Source organism: Myodes glareolus, chromosome 4 (assembly GCF_982192425.1).
Source record: "Myodes glareolus chromosome 4, mMyoGla1.1, whole genome shotgun sequence".
NCBI lineage: Eukaryota > Metazoa > Chordata > Mammalia > Rodentia > Cricetidae > Myodes > Myodes glareolus.
Window position 1 is genome coordinate 106325108 of NC_142029.1, and position 18720 is coordinate 106343827.

The window sequence follows — 18720 nt, forward strand, 5'->3', positions numbered from 1 at the left end:
CTGTTTTTTTCCCATATAAAGTTGAGTATTGTTCTTTTGAGGTCTCTGAATAATTGTATTGAGATTTTGATGGGGATTGCAATGAATCTGTAGATTGCTTTAGGGAAGGTTGCTGTTTTTACTATGTTTTGATTCTACCAATCTAAGATCACTGGAGATCTTCCATTTTCTGAAATCTTCAATTTCTTTCTTAAAAATTTGAGAGGACGTATTGGTATAAAATGTTAAAATGGATTCAAGGAATATCAAAATTCTTAAATGTTCTTTTTAATATTAGTGACATGGAGAACTGAACAAATCTATTCAATTAAGATTAATTCTAACCAAATCTACTACTTTTGATTAATTTTGTAATTCAATCAAAATCTCAAATGATTAAAATATTTTAGATACATCCCACTATTGTAATAAATAATTAATATTAAATATGTTATAATAAAACTGAAGATGATATTAGTAGATCTCCTAGCAAGTTACAATGTTTATATGTTTTTAGCAATCAATATTAAGGTATCTTAGATCTTAATCTTTTATGAACAATATAAAAACTACAGTAAAAATTCTGGATACATTGATGAAACTTGAGTAGTCAAATTTCTGAGCTTTTACATTTTTATATCACACATATATATTTGTTACAGTCATATATGATGGATACACTTCATAGTGTACAATTATATCAGACTAATGGTATGTAGCAAACATAGAAAAATAGTAAGATTAGAATTTAATGTAAAAGTAATGTATTACATGTTCAACACATGTGATATGGAAGGAAGTGTAAAAGTGACTTTGAATACTGAAAGGCAGGCTCTTGGAATCATAAAGTAGGTAATATGAATTTCACTCTCAAACATTCTTTGAGGATGTGCACTCATGGGGTGAAAATATTAGAACAAATATCTGTCTAATGAAGTCCTTTGAATTTTAAATTGCCCAGGGACATACTAGGAGACAGTCTGTGATCATCTCTCTTGTAAAGCTTAATGAGGTACAGATTCTTCATGATCAGGACCTTGCTCATAAAGCTGATTTTCATTTCCCAAGGACAAACATTCAGAGACATCTGAAACTGGATTACAGGTTGACTGCTACAGAAACCTGGTCTATATGTGGGGTTCTGGAGGTCTGAACTTTGGGACTCATGCTTGTGCAACAAGTGCTTTAAACATTGAACCTATCTCCAAACTTCAGGGGTAGTATTCTAGTGACATTTTAAGTGTGACTGCTGTTTCTGATGCAAACTTTCCTCACTTATCACCACCTCTATCAGATTAATTAATAACATGCAAAAGAGAAACCAAACAGCATTTCCAGGATTCCTTCTTCTGGGATTGACAGATGACCCAGGACTGCAGCCTGTCATGGTCTGCTTGTTCTTTTTCATGTACCTGGTCACTGTCCTAGGAAATCTACTCATAATTTTGATTTCCAGATTAGACTCACATCTTCACACCCCCATGTACTTATTTCTCTCCAACCTGTCTTTAAATGACATCTGTTTTAGCACAAGCACAATCCCAAAGATGCTGGTGAACATACAAGAAAATAGTCAGAACATCACATACAGAAGCTGCCTCACTCAAATGAGCTTTGTTTTAATTTTTGGTGGCATGGAAAACTGTCTCCTTGCAGTAATGGCTTATGACCGCTATATGGCTGTTTGTCACCCACTAAGGTACACAGTTATCATGGAGCCCTGGTTATGTGTCCTGCTGGTTATATTGTCCCTGCTAATTAGTGTTGTGGATTCTTTGATGCACAGCCTGATGGTGCTACGATTGTCATTCTGCATACACTTGGAAATACCAAGTTTCTTCTGTGAACTTCCCAAGATCCTCAAGCTGGCCTGTTCTGATACCCTCATTGATAATATCTTGATATATATTTCATCCTGCATATTTGTTGGTGTTCCTCTCTCTGGAATCATTTTTTCTTAGGTTCACATCATTTCCTCTGTTTTGAGAATGTCATCATTAGAAGGAAAGTATAAAGCCTTTTCTACCTGTGGGTCTCATTTGTTGGTTGTGTCCTTGTTCTATGGGACAGGCTTTGGGGTATATATTACATCTGCTATTATGGACTCATCCAGGAAGACTGCGGTGGTTTCTGTGATGTATTCTGTGGTCCCTCAGATGCTGAACCCCTTTATTTATAGTCTAAGGAATAGGGATATGAAGGAAGCCTTGAGGAAATTCTTTCACAAGATGACTTCTTTTCTGTGATATTTCACTTATTTGGACTTCAACATTTAGAGTAAGTGAACTGATGCAATGTCTAGTGAATTAGAATACCTGATCTTCTCATACTGTCTGCTTCTAATAGTACAACATAAGCATTATGTAATAATTGTGTCAGAACCTCACAATTATGTTATTTTCTGTGAGTAAATTACATGATTCCAGGTGTTTTACATTGTTTATATTCTCGAGTTTCACAAAAAAAGAATCTTGAACAAGAAATTGTTGTTTAAGGAAATTTTGCTGTAGGGTAATCACAGTATTGGATGTATAGGAGATGTACTAGTTAGGAAAATATTAAACAATATTAATATGTAATTTAAATGTGGACAGTAGTTTTTACCAAAGTGCATACCTGGGTACTAACTCTTAGTACAATGTGAAGCAATGAGTTGGACATTCATTTCCTGTAAACTGTTACTGTGACATATTTGTCACAGTGCATATGTCCTTGAGGTAAATATCTCTCAGCAGATATGATATCATTATATATATATATATAATGATATATATATATATATTTGACTTATTGGTATAATATTTGTAGCTTGGGATGATTGTGAGAAAGTTATCACTCACCAGTGATGGTATCTTCACACCTGACAGCACAGATGTCCTAATATCAATGCTATAGAACAATAAATAGAGTTGTTTTTCATTATAAGTATTTTTATGGAAGAGAATATGTTTGAAGAAACTTGGGGTTCCATTATTCCTTCATAAAACTTCTTTTATTTCAGATATGAGGAATAATGTACAAATTCAAGGGCAATTTCTGTCAAGGTAGAAGAGACAGAACATTACGTGTCCTTTCTCAGGCCTATTAAATGACTTCACTGTATTTCAACTACACTTAATAACATTAGTAGATTGAATGCTAGTCCTTAAAATATATCCAATTTCAGGTCAGTGAGATGTCTCAGTTGATAAATGTGCTTACTGCTATACCCAATTACCTTATATACCCCTAGGTTTCATATTATGGAAATAGAGAACTCCTATAATTTTTTCTCTGAGTTCCATTTACAAGTCATGACTTGTTGTTATATACAAATACACAGACACAGTAAATAAATAGTGAAATAAATAAATAAAATGTGATGTAAACTAATCTCGTCCTACTGGCAGAGGGATAGAACTTCCTCATGCAAGTTGTTCTTTGACCGTTACACAGAAGCCTTGTATGTGTGTGCCTATACACACCACTGCAAACACACTACAATAAAAATACAAGTCTGAAGACTAAATTTAATTGGAATCTTGTGAGAGTAATGATACTCTAGATTGTTTATGGTTTTATGGGCAAATGTATGTCTTCCAGAAAGAAAACCAATTTTTGTGGAATAATTTGTCCTAAGAAAATTAATGTAGCTATAATTTTACTTATGAATATATCTTCTGAGAAGTAAGGGACTGTTACTATTTTCATATGTGTTTCATGGGCCTATGCCCTACACTTTTCCTCTTAATGCTATTATTTTGCTTTCCAGTTACATGACAAGAAAGAGTTTTGGAAAAGTACTTCCCAAAGAATGATATGCATTTCATGATTTTGCTTTGCCAGTAATGTGTTAGAAAGTAGAAAATAATTATGAAGATATAAAGCTATGCCATTTAATTTTATTCTTAGCACTTGGAACAATTTGTAAAATAGGTTAGTACTCAATGAAAATTGGGCTGAGAGGGTAAATTACAGGGAAGATGTTGAAGATTAAGAATGGAGGCATAGAAAATCAAAACAAAACATTTTCTAACTTATTTTCTAATTTATTTCTAACTTATTACTAAATATAAAATAATTTTTCTAATGAAGAAATTCCTAAATCTTTAAATGTATTGGAGGTATTTCTTGGTAGGTCACAGAAATTACAGGATAGTTGGTGTTCATTTTTTAGCTGATTTTCATTTGGTTGGAGTTTGGGGTCCAAAAACCGACACTCTTTCAAGTCTTTAGGTAATTCTATTACTTCTATGGAACCAGAGAATGTGCTGCTTGATATTTCTTTTTCCTAATCTCTACTCTTTTACATTAGGTTTAAGAAATAGTGTGAGACTGTGGAATTTAGAAACCAAACAGCTATTGCAGCATTCCTTTCTGAGGGACTGACAGATAATCTAAAAATAAACACCCTTTTTTGGGTGTCTGTTTCTACCTAGATACTTGTTCTGTATACTAGGAGTAATATATTAACTACCATTCTGGCTGTGTGATTTGTTTGTTGCCTCTGCATTAATTTCAAAATCTTCTACTTATATCCGGTTAATTTAATCTCTTCCAGAAAAATGAGCGAATATTCAAGATAAAATAAGTAAAATATTCAAGATCAAATGAGTAAAAACCACAAGACTGGATCATCATTTTTACTGTATGGATGCCTCACATAGATCTTAAAACATTTTTAAATTGAGAATTTGGTACATGTCTATGTGTTTATAGAAATCCTACTCCTATATCTTCTCCTCAAATTCCTTCCCTTTCTCTCCAAATACGTCTTATTTTCATTTCCACCAGTTATTTTTGTTTGTTTATTTTACTCACATTCATTTACTGATGTCAGTATGAATATGTAGTACCTTCTACTGGAATATTGAAAACCCATTAGGGACTTCATCTCCAAAGTTACGAACTTTCTTCCCTTAGCAACTACCATCTGTTAATGCTACCATAGCTAAAGAAGGTATTTAATGAATCTTTTACCTATCCATGCTAGGACTTTCTCTGACTTGATTTTCTCTAGATCTTATGCATGCAATAAGACCCACTAAATAGAGTTACCAAGACATTTATTATGATTTCTTTTATTTTTGATATCATAATATAATTATATAATTTCTCTTCCTGTTTCCCCTACAAACTCTCTTTTATACCTCCTTAATATATTTCAAACCCATTGCTTCTTTTTTCAGTAACTGTTTCTAAATTCATATGTATACACACACACACACACACACACACACACATATATATATATATATATATATATATATATATATATATATATGAATCTACATGCATCTTCTTAAATGTTATAGTCATGTTGATGAGACTTTATGAGTGTAGCTTCTGGCATTACTAGAAGACACAATCTCCCAGCAAACTTCTTGATTCTATGATTCATAAATTTTCTTCCCCCTTTTCTGCAATGTTCACTGAGCCCTGGGTATGGGAGTGTTTTGTATAACTATCCTTTGAATTGCCTATTTTCTTTTTTTAATAGTTGTTTAACTTGCTTCAAAATATCCCCTTACAGAATTGGTCTATGACTACTGTTTGCTCATTTGGCATACACTAGTGTACATAGAAACCACAAAACCTTGATTCTATTTCCTGATCATTCTGGCCACTCTTTACATTAGCCTTTGGTATGCATCCCTTCACAGTCTTAACCTTGAGGTGTTCAGCTTCTCTGACTTGGAATGTTACACAATTAATTTCATTGTATATATTACTGATTAAATTAGTGTTTTATGCTTTAAAATTAAATTATGCATTTTTTCAGAAAACTCATGTAACTGGACATCATCATATAAAGTGAAAGAAGCCAAACACATAATAACAAGCATTTTGTGGTTTCTGTCATAGGTATAATCTAGTTTAAAAGAAAAGAAGAAAAATTTGAAAGTAGAAGTCAGTATATTCACCCCTATTGTGGCTCTAGTCAATAACAAATGAACAAAGCAACCTAGAGGAGGAAATGTTTATTTTGACTAAATTTTAGGATCTTTTCATATGTTGTGATAAGAAAGGCAATATGAGTTCCTCAGTCCATTATAATAGAAGTATCTGGCAGAAGTGCTCCATATAACTGTGAAACAAAAGCAGAAGGGCTATTTAATTAGAAGCCAGATAACTTTTAAAGGCTCACAAAACCAAAGAACATCAGAAGTTTAGGCTGTGGATGACTGCAAGAATCAGTAGGCTTTGTGTATACAGAAGTATGGTTGCATATGTGAATTCACAGTGGTTGAGACAGTAGGAACAAGACCTGTGCAGACAAAGCCTATAAAAAATTCCAATATGGAGAAACAGAACCAAAGCATCATTCCTATAAAAGCAGCTCCTTTCTGTTGGTAAATACTGGAAGTGGGTGAGTCACTTTTAAAATCCAGTCCATGATGGGTTGGATCCTCCTGTGAAGGTCATACATCTTAGAACAAATGGGCACAACATGCTGTTCTTTGGAGTTTCAAAAGACTAGAAGGTTGTATATATTTGAGTATACTGTGTAGTTACATGTGATTATATATATTATATTATATATAATATTATATATATATATAGATATATACAGTAATAAAGAAAAGACCATAAATTTAGGAAGAAACAAAGGAGGAGTTGGAGATGGGGGAGACAAGAGTAATATAGATGACATGTTCATACTTAAAATTCTCAAGAAATGAAATAACTAAAAATAAGTTATAAAAGTTAATGAACTATTGACATAAAAGAATAAAATAATCTCAAAAAAGCATTATAAATTCAAAATAAAACTGAAAATATTTTACTAATGGTAAGAAGTTTATAATGGATATATTACAGTTGTTTATGATTAAAATTTCTCTGCTATATAGCTACATCTTTGTCTACATATGTATACTTCTGTGTACACATATAAATACATGTGAAATCCTTGGAATTAACTTAAGTCTATACTTATTTCATGTAAAATATACTTTAATAAACAACTATGAGCAGATTTGTAATTTATCATTTGATTATGCAGTAACTGTTCAAGATAACTTACTTAAAGGGAATCTATGTTCTATGTACCATTTATAGCATTAAATTTGAAATGTTTCATTTTTACCATATTTTTGCCATTTTGTGATTTATTTCTATATATGTATTGGATATATGTCCTTATACAAATAATATAAATATAAGTATGTGGTAAGTAGTCTTGATACAATTGTTAAAATAAGTTCATCCTTCAGTATGTGAAAAAAGTAATAAACTAAAATGAAGGAGAAGATAGATGTTGTATACAAGGTACATGAAATTACAGTGATTAAGAAAGAACAGGAGGGAGAGGAAATGACATCCCTGAGACTTTCCAATAAAGGGAATTAGCTAAAATTATACATCACCCAATATTATTACATAAAACCCTGTTCTGCCTTTTAATTGCCTGAGACCAGAAAACTTCACTAATGAGGAGCTTTGGACATTTAAGTCTCAAGGGCACCAGTATCTAAGTATAGTCTATTGCAGCTCTTCGCTCATTGGGTTTCTTAAAATCAGCATGCTGCATTCTAAAAACCAGAATGAAAAGTTATCATTTATAGCCAGTACTACTTGATTTCATTGTTTATAAAGAAGTTAACCCAAATGTAGATAGGCCTGCATCAAAATTCCCTTTATTTAATTTTATTTTCTTGAGAACATCATTTATGAGGACTGAAACTACACCACTCCATGCCATTCTACTCTTGACTCTATCTATGACACAACTCCAAAATTTTGAAGCTTTACATTTGAATTTACGATTTGTTGGGTCTGGTTTTGTAGGAGAGGGAAACAACAGAGGATAATGAATAGTGGAATATGATCAAAATATAGTATATATGATATAATTTAATATAATGATTTTAAGGAAGTAAATAAAAATTTTAAAGTGGCCTCCTTCAATATTCTCACTTCTGTTTCATTCCAGTTGCACTGCATTTACAGATATTGCAAAATTTGCAATGATGTAGGGTCTTTAAAACAATTCATGTTTTATGTTGTGGTATTGATGTTAGTGTTCCACCTTGGGGGTTAAACGAGAATGAAAAGTTTCTAAGTGAAAAGTGTTGTGTTCCTGTGTCAAGTTGACAAGAGTTATACTTGCCAATTTATGTCAACTTCACATAAGTTATGTTATCAGAGAGGAGGGAACCTTAATTTGGAAAATGCCTGCATAACATCCTGCTCTAAGGCATCTTCTTAATTAGTGATTAATGTGGGAGAATTCATTTGTTTGTGGGTGGTTTCATCCCTTGGCTGTTTGTCCTGAGTTCTATAAGCAAGCAGGCAGGGAAATCCATGAGAAGTAAGCCAATAATCAGAACCCTTCACCGTCTTCTGTATCAGTTTCTTTCTCCAGGTTCCTGACCTATTTGAGCTCCCATACTGACTTCCTATCATTTATGAACAGGGATTGGGAAGGGCAAGAAAAATAAACCCTTTTCTATTCAAGTTTCATTGGTCATCACCGAAAGGGAATCCAAACTGACACATTTCTCCAGCCATCCAGGATGTAGCTACCTACTTGGAACAATAACTCTGGATTCAAGGGGCCATTCCATCTTTTTTTTTTTTTTATCAGCACAGCTGCGTTAGGATTGGGGAAATCATGGTATACCAGTGACTTCTATAACTGTCAATGAATTATTGCACCTCTCTGTTTGTGAAGTCAATTCCTTAGTCAGAAGCACTACTGTGTAGTGTGTTTTGACTGTTGATAAGGCATCCTGTACGTCCCTAGATGGTAGTTTTGATAGAAGCATTACATACAGGAAAGGTAGATCTTTAACTAACAAGGTCTTCAGGTACTAGTCCTTTAGACCTCTTAGGGGTCCAGTCTCAGTGACACACCTGGTGCGGTAACTAAGTAAAAGGATTTCAAGGGGAAAGAAAAGAATCTGCTCACACACATTTTCTTAGCATTTTATTTTTTTTATTGTTTCATCCTTCTCTATCCCACAAGGGGTCAAGTTTATATACCCACATCACCCACAATTTTCAGGCAAGAATATAGAGCTTTCATTTCTCAACGTTGTAAAAGCAGATAAAAGTTTACACAGAAAAGTGACTTGTGAACTTCCTTTTTGTCTCGGAGTTGTCATGGCAACCAGCATAAACATGAAGAAGGAAGCCTGAAACATTTGACTAACATTAGCATATTCGCCAAATGTTTAGCAGGATAAAATGGGGGGTTTCTTTCAGATCTAAGAATTACATTTAATTTTAAGCAGGAAGAGGCCTTTCAGTAACATCGTATCAAATCCAGAGCCTGACTTTTCCCAACAATCTGGGCTAAACTGCAGCTTTGTTCCGATGGTGTCTGTGAAAAAGAATTGCGTCTGTCTGGAGCTGAGCAAATGGTTAATAGCTTGTTTCTGTTATCTCACATGGTTAAGATACAAACAATTACTATTCTAAGCAAAGATCTTGTATCAACAAACTGATGTGAAAAATAAGTACAAGTGTTAGTTGCATCTATAAAGTTATAACAGTATTAACTGGGGTAGCACTTCCCATATTGGTAGAAGGTGAATCCAGGGCAAGCATGCTTCCTATCTCTCTGAGGGCTAAGCATCAATAATTTCAGATGTGCCAAAATTCTTGTGCTTGACATCTGTGAATGTCTCAGTTGAGGCCTCCTTTTCTGGACACTAACACTGACCCACTGCCTGCCAAAGAAGATAATAGTAGAGGAACAGACTTCCACGTTTATACAAGATGTGGTTGTGAGAGTATTGGCTGTAGTTACATTCTCACCAGAATTATGCATTGATGGTAAAAGTCATCCAGTATGCCAGTGCATAGGGGAAATTTTGCCCAGTAAACAGTTAAAACACTGTAATGCTATGGGAAAAATTCCCAACTGTAATGTGAGGGAACAAGCTATAGCATCACACAAGAAATATAAAACAAGGACAGATAGTACATTCAAAAGACAGTATTCTTTATCACTTTGTGAATAAGGTCTCCATCAGAAGTCATCTCTGGTGGGTTGATCTCTGAATGGTTTGCTGAATTCTCACTGCATAAATCTGCTGCCCGTAGCATATAAACAGAATAAGTATATCCTGCAGTAAGGACAAATTGTTTTAATTTCCATGGAGCAAGTTGTCCAATGCAGTCAACCTGATAAAAGGCCAATGTCTGGTCACCCCTGGAAATGATGTCATATCTATGACTCTGTATTGGTTTCTGCTGTTGGAAGTTATGGTCAGCAGCAGCAGCTGTAGCCAGGCCAGTCTTGGTGAGTGAAAGTACAAGTTGTTCAGCCCATGCATAACCTTCATCTCTGTCACCCTGGCCACTTGGTTCAAGGACATTTGGATAATTGGAGGCATATTAAAGAGTTCCACAATATCAGAGAATGGAGTATAACAAAGGTTTCTTTATTTTGGGACAAAAGTCAGAGTAAGGGAAATGATCCACTGTCCTCTGTGTGTGCTGGAAGCTGGGAACTGAAACCAACAGAAAAGAGGAAAGTGCACACTTTTTGTCTTATAGTATCTCTGATCATGCCCCAAATGGGCCAGCATCTAAAAGACTATTGGCTGAAGGAGTTCCCACACCTCCCTCTGTTGTCTAAATAAGAGGGTTATAAGCCTAATACAAACTATATACAATAAGAACAAATATTAAGAAATATTAAGAACAAGTATTAGGAACAAAAATAAGAACAAACTATATACAATAAGAACAAATATTAAGAAATATTAAAAACAAATATTAAGAACAAAATTAAGAACAAACTATATACAATAAGAGCAAAGTATTGTCCAGGGAAAAAAGGCAAAACCATACATAAAAATTAGAATTGCAACCAGTTTGAACAACATCAAATGAGAAACATATGTTAAATGTCCAGTCTAAGGTAATTAGCAAACACTGGAGATTATTTTAATAGTTATCCTCTACTAAGCAGTGTAAGTCTATATTAAAAATGACTTGTTTAATATATTTATTCACTCATAAGTGGCTTTTAGACACAAAGCAATGAAAAACCAGCCTACAAATCATAATCCCAGAGAACCTAGACAACAATGAGGAACCTGAGAGACATACATGGACCTAATCTACATGGAAATAAAAAATGACCAGCTCTCCTGAGTAAATTGGAATCATGGATACCTCGGGAGAGGGTTGGAGGAGAAGTAAGAGGAAGAGAGTAAAGAAGATTGTATAGTTCAATATAATCAATAAAAATAAAAAAAAGTCTAAAGAAGAAAGTAACTATGACTATCTAGTCTTCAACCACATTAAAGACCTGAGTATTATCTGATTAACCAGGAAGTGCAAAGAAGCAACTTCCAAAAGGTACAAGAAATGACAGAGACAGTCTTATTTATAATGTTCAGGCAACCAGCTTTGGCTAAGGCCTAGGGTATCTGACAGACCATTTTCAGAGTCAGAAAAATTTGAAAGACTGTCTTATCTCATCTTGTCATTTTGTGACAGTCACTTTTGCTTGTGTTCTCCTTGTCCAATTTGGACACCAAGCATTTTGTCAGAAGTGAAGACAATGCCAGAAATCAGAGAAACATCACGCTTTACAATAGTCACAAAGAGCATAAAATATCTTGGGGTAGCTCTAACCAAACAAGTTAAAGACATATCAGAAAATAGAAAGATGGATAGGTAGGATCAACATAGTAAATGTGGCAGTCTTACCAAAAGCAATCTACAGATTTAATACAATCACCATCAAAATCCCACACAGACCTTGGAAGAACAATATTTAACCTCATGTTGGAAAAGTAAATAACTCAGGATAGCCAAACAATCCTGTACAATACAGGAACTTCTAGAAGCATCACTGTCCCTGACTTCAAGTTCAACTATAAAGCTATAGTAATGAAAACAGCTTGGTACTGGCATAAAACAGAAAGGTAGACCAATGGAATTGCATTGAAGACGCTGATGTTAATCCACACATATATGAACACCTGATTTTGATAAAGAAGCTAAAGTTATGCATTGGAAAAAGGAAAGCATTTACAACAAATGGTGCTGGAATGTCAACATATAGCAGAATGCAAATAGATCCATACCTTTCCCCATGAAAAAAAAAACCCTTAAATCTGAATGGGTCAAAGATCTAACATAAATCCAGCTCCAATGAACCTCATTGAAGAGAAAACGGGAAGATGCCTTGAATGCATTGGTGCAGGAGACCAATTCCTGAATATAACAGCAGTAGCACAGACACTGAGATAAAAAAATTAATAAATGGGAGCTCCTGAAACTAAGAAGCTTCTGTATGGCACAGGACACAGTCAACAAGACAAAACAGTAGCCTACAGAATGGAAAAAGATCTTCACCAACCCCACATCTGACAGAGGACTGATCTCCAAAATATACAAAGAACTTAAAAAACTAGGCATCAAAAAAACAAATAATCCGATCAAAAAATGGGATATAGATTTAAACAGAGAATTCTCATCAGAGGAATCTCAAATTACACAAAGACACTTAAGGATTGTTCAGCATCCTTAGCCATTAGGCAAATGCAAATTGAAATGACTCTGAGGTACATTATTAAACCTGTCAGAAAGGCTAAGATGACAAACACTAATGGAAACATATGCTGGAGAGGATGCTGAGAAAGGTGACACTCCTCCATTGCTGGTGGTTATGTGAACTTGTACAGCCACTTTGGAAAGCAGTATGGCAGTTTCTCAGAAAATTGGGAATCTATCTACCTCAAGTCTCAGCAACACTACTCTTGAGTATATACCTGTAGTGATATTTCATTTGTATTTTAAGAAATAAAGCTTTCCTTGAGTTAACAGGTAAACAGCCAGCCACTGGCTCTTACCTCCAGCCCAGTCAGAAATGGTGATTGTGCCTCCAAGTATCTCAGATTGAGACTGTATGAGAGAGCTACATCATCTTGTCCTATAGTCCTCTAGGACTGGGATTAAAGGCATGTATCACTATGGCCTGATTTCTTTGGCAAACTAGTGTGGCCATAGATTAAAGATGTGTGTCACCATTGCCTTCTATATAAGGGTGATCAATATGGTGTTTTACTCTCTGAACTTTAGGACACTATATTAATTAAAATAAAAAATGAAACGTAACTACAAATTCACAAAGGATACACACTCATACAACCAGAATAATTGTTCAACTATTTTTATAGCAGTATTATAAACAACCTAGATTCAACAACAACCTGGAAACAACCTAGATTCCCTGCAACTGAAGAATAGATTAAGAAAATGTGTTATATATGGGATCCCAGGTCCAAGGAGAGATCACCCAGATTGTTCTCTGGACAGAGGAGAGGGTGCCTGAACCGGCCGTGGCCCATAACCATACTGATGTATGTTTTGCTTATCACCATAGATCCTTCATCTGGCAAAGGACGGCGATACAGACGGAGACCCACATTGGAGCACCGGACTGAGCCCCCCAAGGTCCAAATGAGGAGCAGAAGGAGGAAGAACATGAAAAAGGAAATCAGGACTGCGAGGGATGCTATCACCCACTGATACAAGGGAACGGATCTAATGAGAGTTTACCAAGGCCAGTTGGACTGGGACTGAACGAGGACGTGATCTAACCAGATTCTCGGAATTTGGCCGGATTCTCTGAAAGTGGCTGGCCCGAAGTCTTTCTGAAAAACCATTGACTATGACACTGGGACTTGTTTCCTCTGCATATACTGGATTTTGGGGATCCAGTCTGTTTGGATACTCACCTTCCTGGACCTGGAGGGAGGGGGGAGGAACTTGAACTTCCCACAGGGCAGGAAACCCTGACTGCCCTAAGTGACGAAGAGGGAGGAGGAGAGGGAGTGGGGGAAGTGGGAGGGTGTTGGGAAGAGGGGCGGAAATGGAAACTTTTATAATTTAATAAAATTTACTTTAAAAAAAGGAAAAATATAATATGTTATAAAAATATATAAAAGGAAACTAGGGAAATATTATGGTGGTTTGATCGTTAAGAATTATACTTCTAACCATTCTTCTATTGAGGGGCACTTAGATTGTTTCCAGGTTCTGGCTATTACAAATAGTGCTGCTATGAATATAGTTGAACAAATGCTTTTGTAGTATGTTAGGGAATCTCTTGGGTATATTCCCAAGAGTGGAATTGCTGGGTCCTGAGGGAGGTTGGCTCCCAGTTTCCTGAGAAACCACCACACTGATTTCCACGGTGGCTGCACAAGTTTGCATTCCCACCAACAATGGATGAGTGTTCCCCTCATTCCACATCCTCTCCAGCATAGGCTATCATTTGTGTTTTGGAGTTTGGCTATTCTGACAGGTGTAAGATGATACCTCAAAGTTGTTTTGATTTGCATTTCCCTGATCACTAAGGAGGTTGAGCATGACCTTAAGTGCTTTTTAGCCATTCGAAGTTCATCTGTTGTGAATTCTCTGTTCAGTTCAGTACCCCATTTTTTAATTGGGTTAATTAGAGTTTTAGTGTCTAGTTTCTTGAGTTGTTTGTATATTTTGGAGATCAGACCTTTGTCTGTTGAGGGGTTGTGAAGATCTTCTCCCAGTCAGAAGGTAGCCTTTTTGTCTTACTGACAGTGTCCTTTGCTTTACAGAAGCTTCTCAATTTCAGTAGGTCCCATTTATTTATTGTTTCTCTTATTGTCTGCGCTCCTGGGGTTCTGCTTAGGAAGTGGTTGTGGAACATATATACATTAGTGTTTTACTCAGCGGTAAAAAACAATGACATCTTGACTTTTGCATGCAAATGGATGGAAACAGAAAACGCTTTACTGAGTGAGGTAAGCCAGACCCAAAAAGAGGAATATGGTATGTATTCACTCATAAATGGATTCTAGCCATTGTTAAAGGTCTTTGAGTCTATTATTCGTGATCCTAGAGAAGCTTAATAAGAAGGTGAACCTGACGAAAATCATGTAGCTATTCTCCTGGAGATTGGAATAGACAAGAGTGCCAGGTAACCTCGGGTGCATGGGGGGCGTGGGGGGAGCTGTTGGAGGGGAGAGGGTTAGAGAGAAGGGAGTAGGGGAGGAATGGGGAAAGATCGGGGAACTGGGATTGGGGGGAGGGAGAATGGATAGATATGGGATCAGGGAAGTATATACCTCAACTAAGGGAGTCATTTTAGGGTTTACAAGAGACTTGAGTATAAAGGGGATCCCAGGTCCAAGGAGAGATCCCCAGATTGTTCTCTGGACAGAGGAGAGAGTGCCTGAACCGGCCTTGGCCCACAACCATACTGATGAACATTTTGCATATCACCATAGAACCCTCATCTTGCGATGGAGGGAGATGGAGGCGGAGACCCACGTTGAAACACTGGACCTAGCTCCCTAGGTCCAAAGGAGAGGCAGAAGGAAGGAGAACGTGAACAAAGAAGACAAGAGCAGAGGAAACCTTCATCCGTCGTTGGATGGCGATACAGACGGAGACCCATATTGGAGCACCGGACGGAGCCCTCCACGGTCCAAATGAGGAGCAGAAGTACGAAGAAAATGAAAAAAGAAATCAGGACTGCGATGGGCGCCATCACCCACTGATACAAGGGGACTGATCTAATGAGAGTCCACCAAGGCCAGCTGGACTGGAACTGAAGAGCACGGGATCTAACCAGATTCTCTGAATGTGGCTGGATTCTCTGGATGTGGCTGGCCCGGAGTCTTTCTGAAAAGCCATTGACAATGACACTGGGACTTGTTTCCTCTGCATATACTGGATTTTTGGGATCCAGTCTGTTTGGATACTCACCTTCCTGGACCTGGAGGGAGGAGGGAGGAACTTGAACTTCCCACAGGGCAGGAAACTCTGACTACTCTTAGGGATGGAGAGGGAGGAGGAGAGGGAGTGGGGGAAGTGGGAGGGTGTTGGGAGGAGGGGCAGAAATGGAAACTTTTGTAATTTAATAAACTTTAAAAAAAAGAATTATACTTCTAATAGAGGTTTAGTATATACAATATATAAAGAAATACTAAGAACTGGACATCAAGAAAAGAAGCAACCCATCTAAAAATGGAGTGGAGACTAAGCAGAGAATCCTCAAAAGATGAAATGAAAATGGCTAAGAAATTTTAAAAAATGTTCTATATTTTTAGTCATCAGGAAAATGAAAATAGAACTCCTTTGAGATTTCATTTAATATGATTCAGAACAGCCAAAATCAATAAAAGATTAAAAAATTATTATATATTTTTATTTATTTTTGTGTACATGTATGAATGCATGCAACATATGTGTTTGGTACATGCACAATCATAATGTGCACATGGATCTTACAGAATAACTTGCAGGGGTCAGTTCCTATCTCACAAAATGTGATTTCCAGGGATATAAATGAAGTCCTAGGCTTGGATGCAAGTGATTTTGCATACTGAGCAATTTACTGGTCCATATACTATTCTATATATGGGAGGAAACTGTTTTGAAAATAATTTCTACATTAATGTTTCTAAATTTTTACATTTTCTGAGATTATACAAGAATAAAATGCACTTATTATGGGATTTTTTCTTTTACATTATGCTAGAAAAATTTGAAGAATGAAAATGCTGTTAAAGAGGTAAAACCTTGTACTATATTTTACAAATGTTTACACAAAGAAAATCCAGAATTTAGACTAAAACATATGTTCAATTTTTTGAAGTATTATTTCAGTAACAGCAGTCTCATATATGTACTTTAACAGAAATATAGTCGTTTATACTAATTCTATACATACAAACCCTTAATAAAATATACATTTTTCAAGTGACATGACTGAACTTAAAAGATTTCTTATGGCAACTTTCATGTCTTTGTTCCTTAAGCTGTAGATAAAAGGGTTTATCATTTGAGGAAACACAGAATACATCACTGAAGCCACTGCAGATTTTCTTGGTAAGGCACTCAGTGCAGTGCTGATAGATACCATAGAACCAGCCCCATAAAATAAAGAAACCACTGACAAGTGAGTCCCACAGGTAGAAAAGGCTTTACACTTTCCCTCCAGTGATGCTATTCTCAAGACTGTAGACACAATGTGATAATAAGAACAAATGATTCCACAAAGAGGAACACCACCAAACACACAAGTTGCAACAAAGAGCATGATGTGATCAATGAGGGTGTCAGAACAGGACAGCTTGATGACCTGAACAAGTTCACAGAAGAAATGGGGGATTTTCAGATTTGTACAGAAGGACAGCCGCTGCACCATCAAAGTGTGCAACAAGGCACCAATAATACTAAAGAACACAGAGATCAGTGAGAGCAGAACACATAAGTTAGGTTTCATAATGATAGTATACCTCAAGGGATCACAAATAGCTACGTAGCGGTCATAGGCCATCACCGCAAGGAGAAAGTTTTCAAAGTATGCAAAAACTAGTGCAAAGAAGAGCTGTGTGAGGCAGGCTGTATAGGTGATGCTCTGATCATTTGCTTGGATGTTCACCAGCATCTTGATGACTGTGACTGTGCAGCAACAGATGTCATTAAAGGACAAATTAGAGAGGAAGAAGTACATTGGTGTATGGAGGTGGGACTCAAAGCTTATAGCTAGAATTATGAGCAGGTTTCCCAAGATGGTGACCAAGTATATGAACAAGAAAAGGCTGAAGATGAGCGACTGGAGTTCTGGGTCGTCTGTAAATCCCAGAAGAAGGAATTGTAACACAAATGTTAGGTTTTTGGGCTCCAAGTTGCTTTCAATCTTTGAGGAAAAATTAAAATCCAATTAATTAATTAATTTATGAGGAAAAGCAGTGTTACAGTGCACATGAATAAAACTTAAAATTGTGTCAATCACTATTCTCTTACTGAATGTCAGGTGTTGATGAAAATAGATAGTTAATATTTTAACAGATTTCTTAATAATATTTTCTGTTTCTTATTTTACTGATTAAATTCAATCTTTGACAATTTTATTCATCTATATAATGTCTTCTCATTAAATTACCTCACCATACCTCCCTCCCACCCTGTCATCCACTTACCCTCTGTCTGTTCTGTTCTTGTTCCTTGTTCATGTCTCGTTTTTGTTTGATGACTCAGTTTAACCAGGGCTTTGTGTCCATGGTTTGTAAGTCCAGTGAGTTCACCAGTTGGGCTACAAATGAAATTGGGTCTTGGCTATAAAATTTTAATCACCATACAGACCAACTTCATTCACCACCTAAAGGTTTCACACTTTTCCTAAACAGTGCCAGCAGCAGGAATGCAAGTTTTAAAACTTCTGAGCATAAGGGAGGAATTTCACACGCATGGTATTAAAATCATGCTTTTTTTATCAAATCAGAGGAAAGTCTCAGGTGTAGGTTATTCCTTCTAATTGCTTGAGATAACGTCTGTTCTATTTTTTGATGCAGCATTACAGATTATTTGGACCAGGGCTTTATGGGGGGTATTCCATGTATTTTCCTCCTGTCTCCTGTTTTCTGTTCTAGGATTATACATTCTTGCACTTCTTTTTCCAGCTTTTATACTGGGTTTGATATTATCCCACCTATGTTCTAAGTACTTTTGACCATGTTCCACACATAGGACATCTCTGTGATTCTTGCTTAAAATAGTTTTCACAGCTAGAATCAAAATTGGCACTATAAAAATGACAATCAAGTCTTCCTACATTTTCTGTGTTCTCCAAAGATTCCTCACATGTTCTCACAAGTACATGGCAACACAGAGTAAGACGATTTTAATTGTTTGGGAAAGAGTCATGTTTACCCCACATTTTATTTAGTACATGTTTTATCCTTAGTCCTTAAGACTATGATCACACAAGGGCAAAGCCAATTATGAAAAATCTCACCAAGA

At 36.0% G+C, this 18720-nt stretch overlaps 1 protein-coding gene and 1 pseudogene across 1 annotated transcript; one reads left to right on the forward strand and one right to left on the reverse strand.

Annotated features, from left to right (window-relative positions):
- Positions 1-1286: 1286 nt before the first annotated feature.
- LOC146894740 (olfactory receptor 7G2-like) lies at positions 1287-2225 on the forward strand (annotated as a pseudogene).
- A 14426-nt stretch (positions 2226-16651) lies between these two features.
- LOC148122421 (olfactory receptor 7G2-like) lies at positions 16652-17933 on the reverse strand. Its single transcript, XM_087905950.1, has 2 exons — positions 17901-17933; positions 16652-17617 (listed from the first exon to the last, which is right to left on the reverse strand). The coding sequence occupies exons 1-2, from the start codon at positions 17931-17933 to the stop codon at positions 16652-16654; spliced, it is 999 nt and encodes a 332-aa protein (XP_087762076.1).
- Positions 17934-18720: the final 787 nt, after the last annotated feature.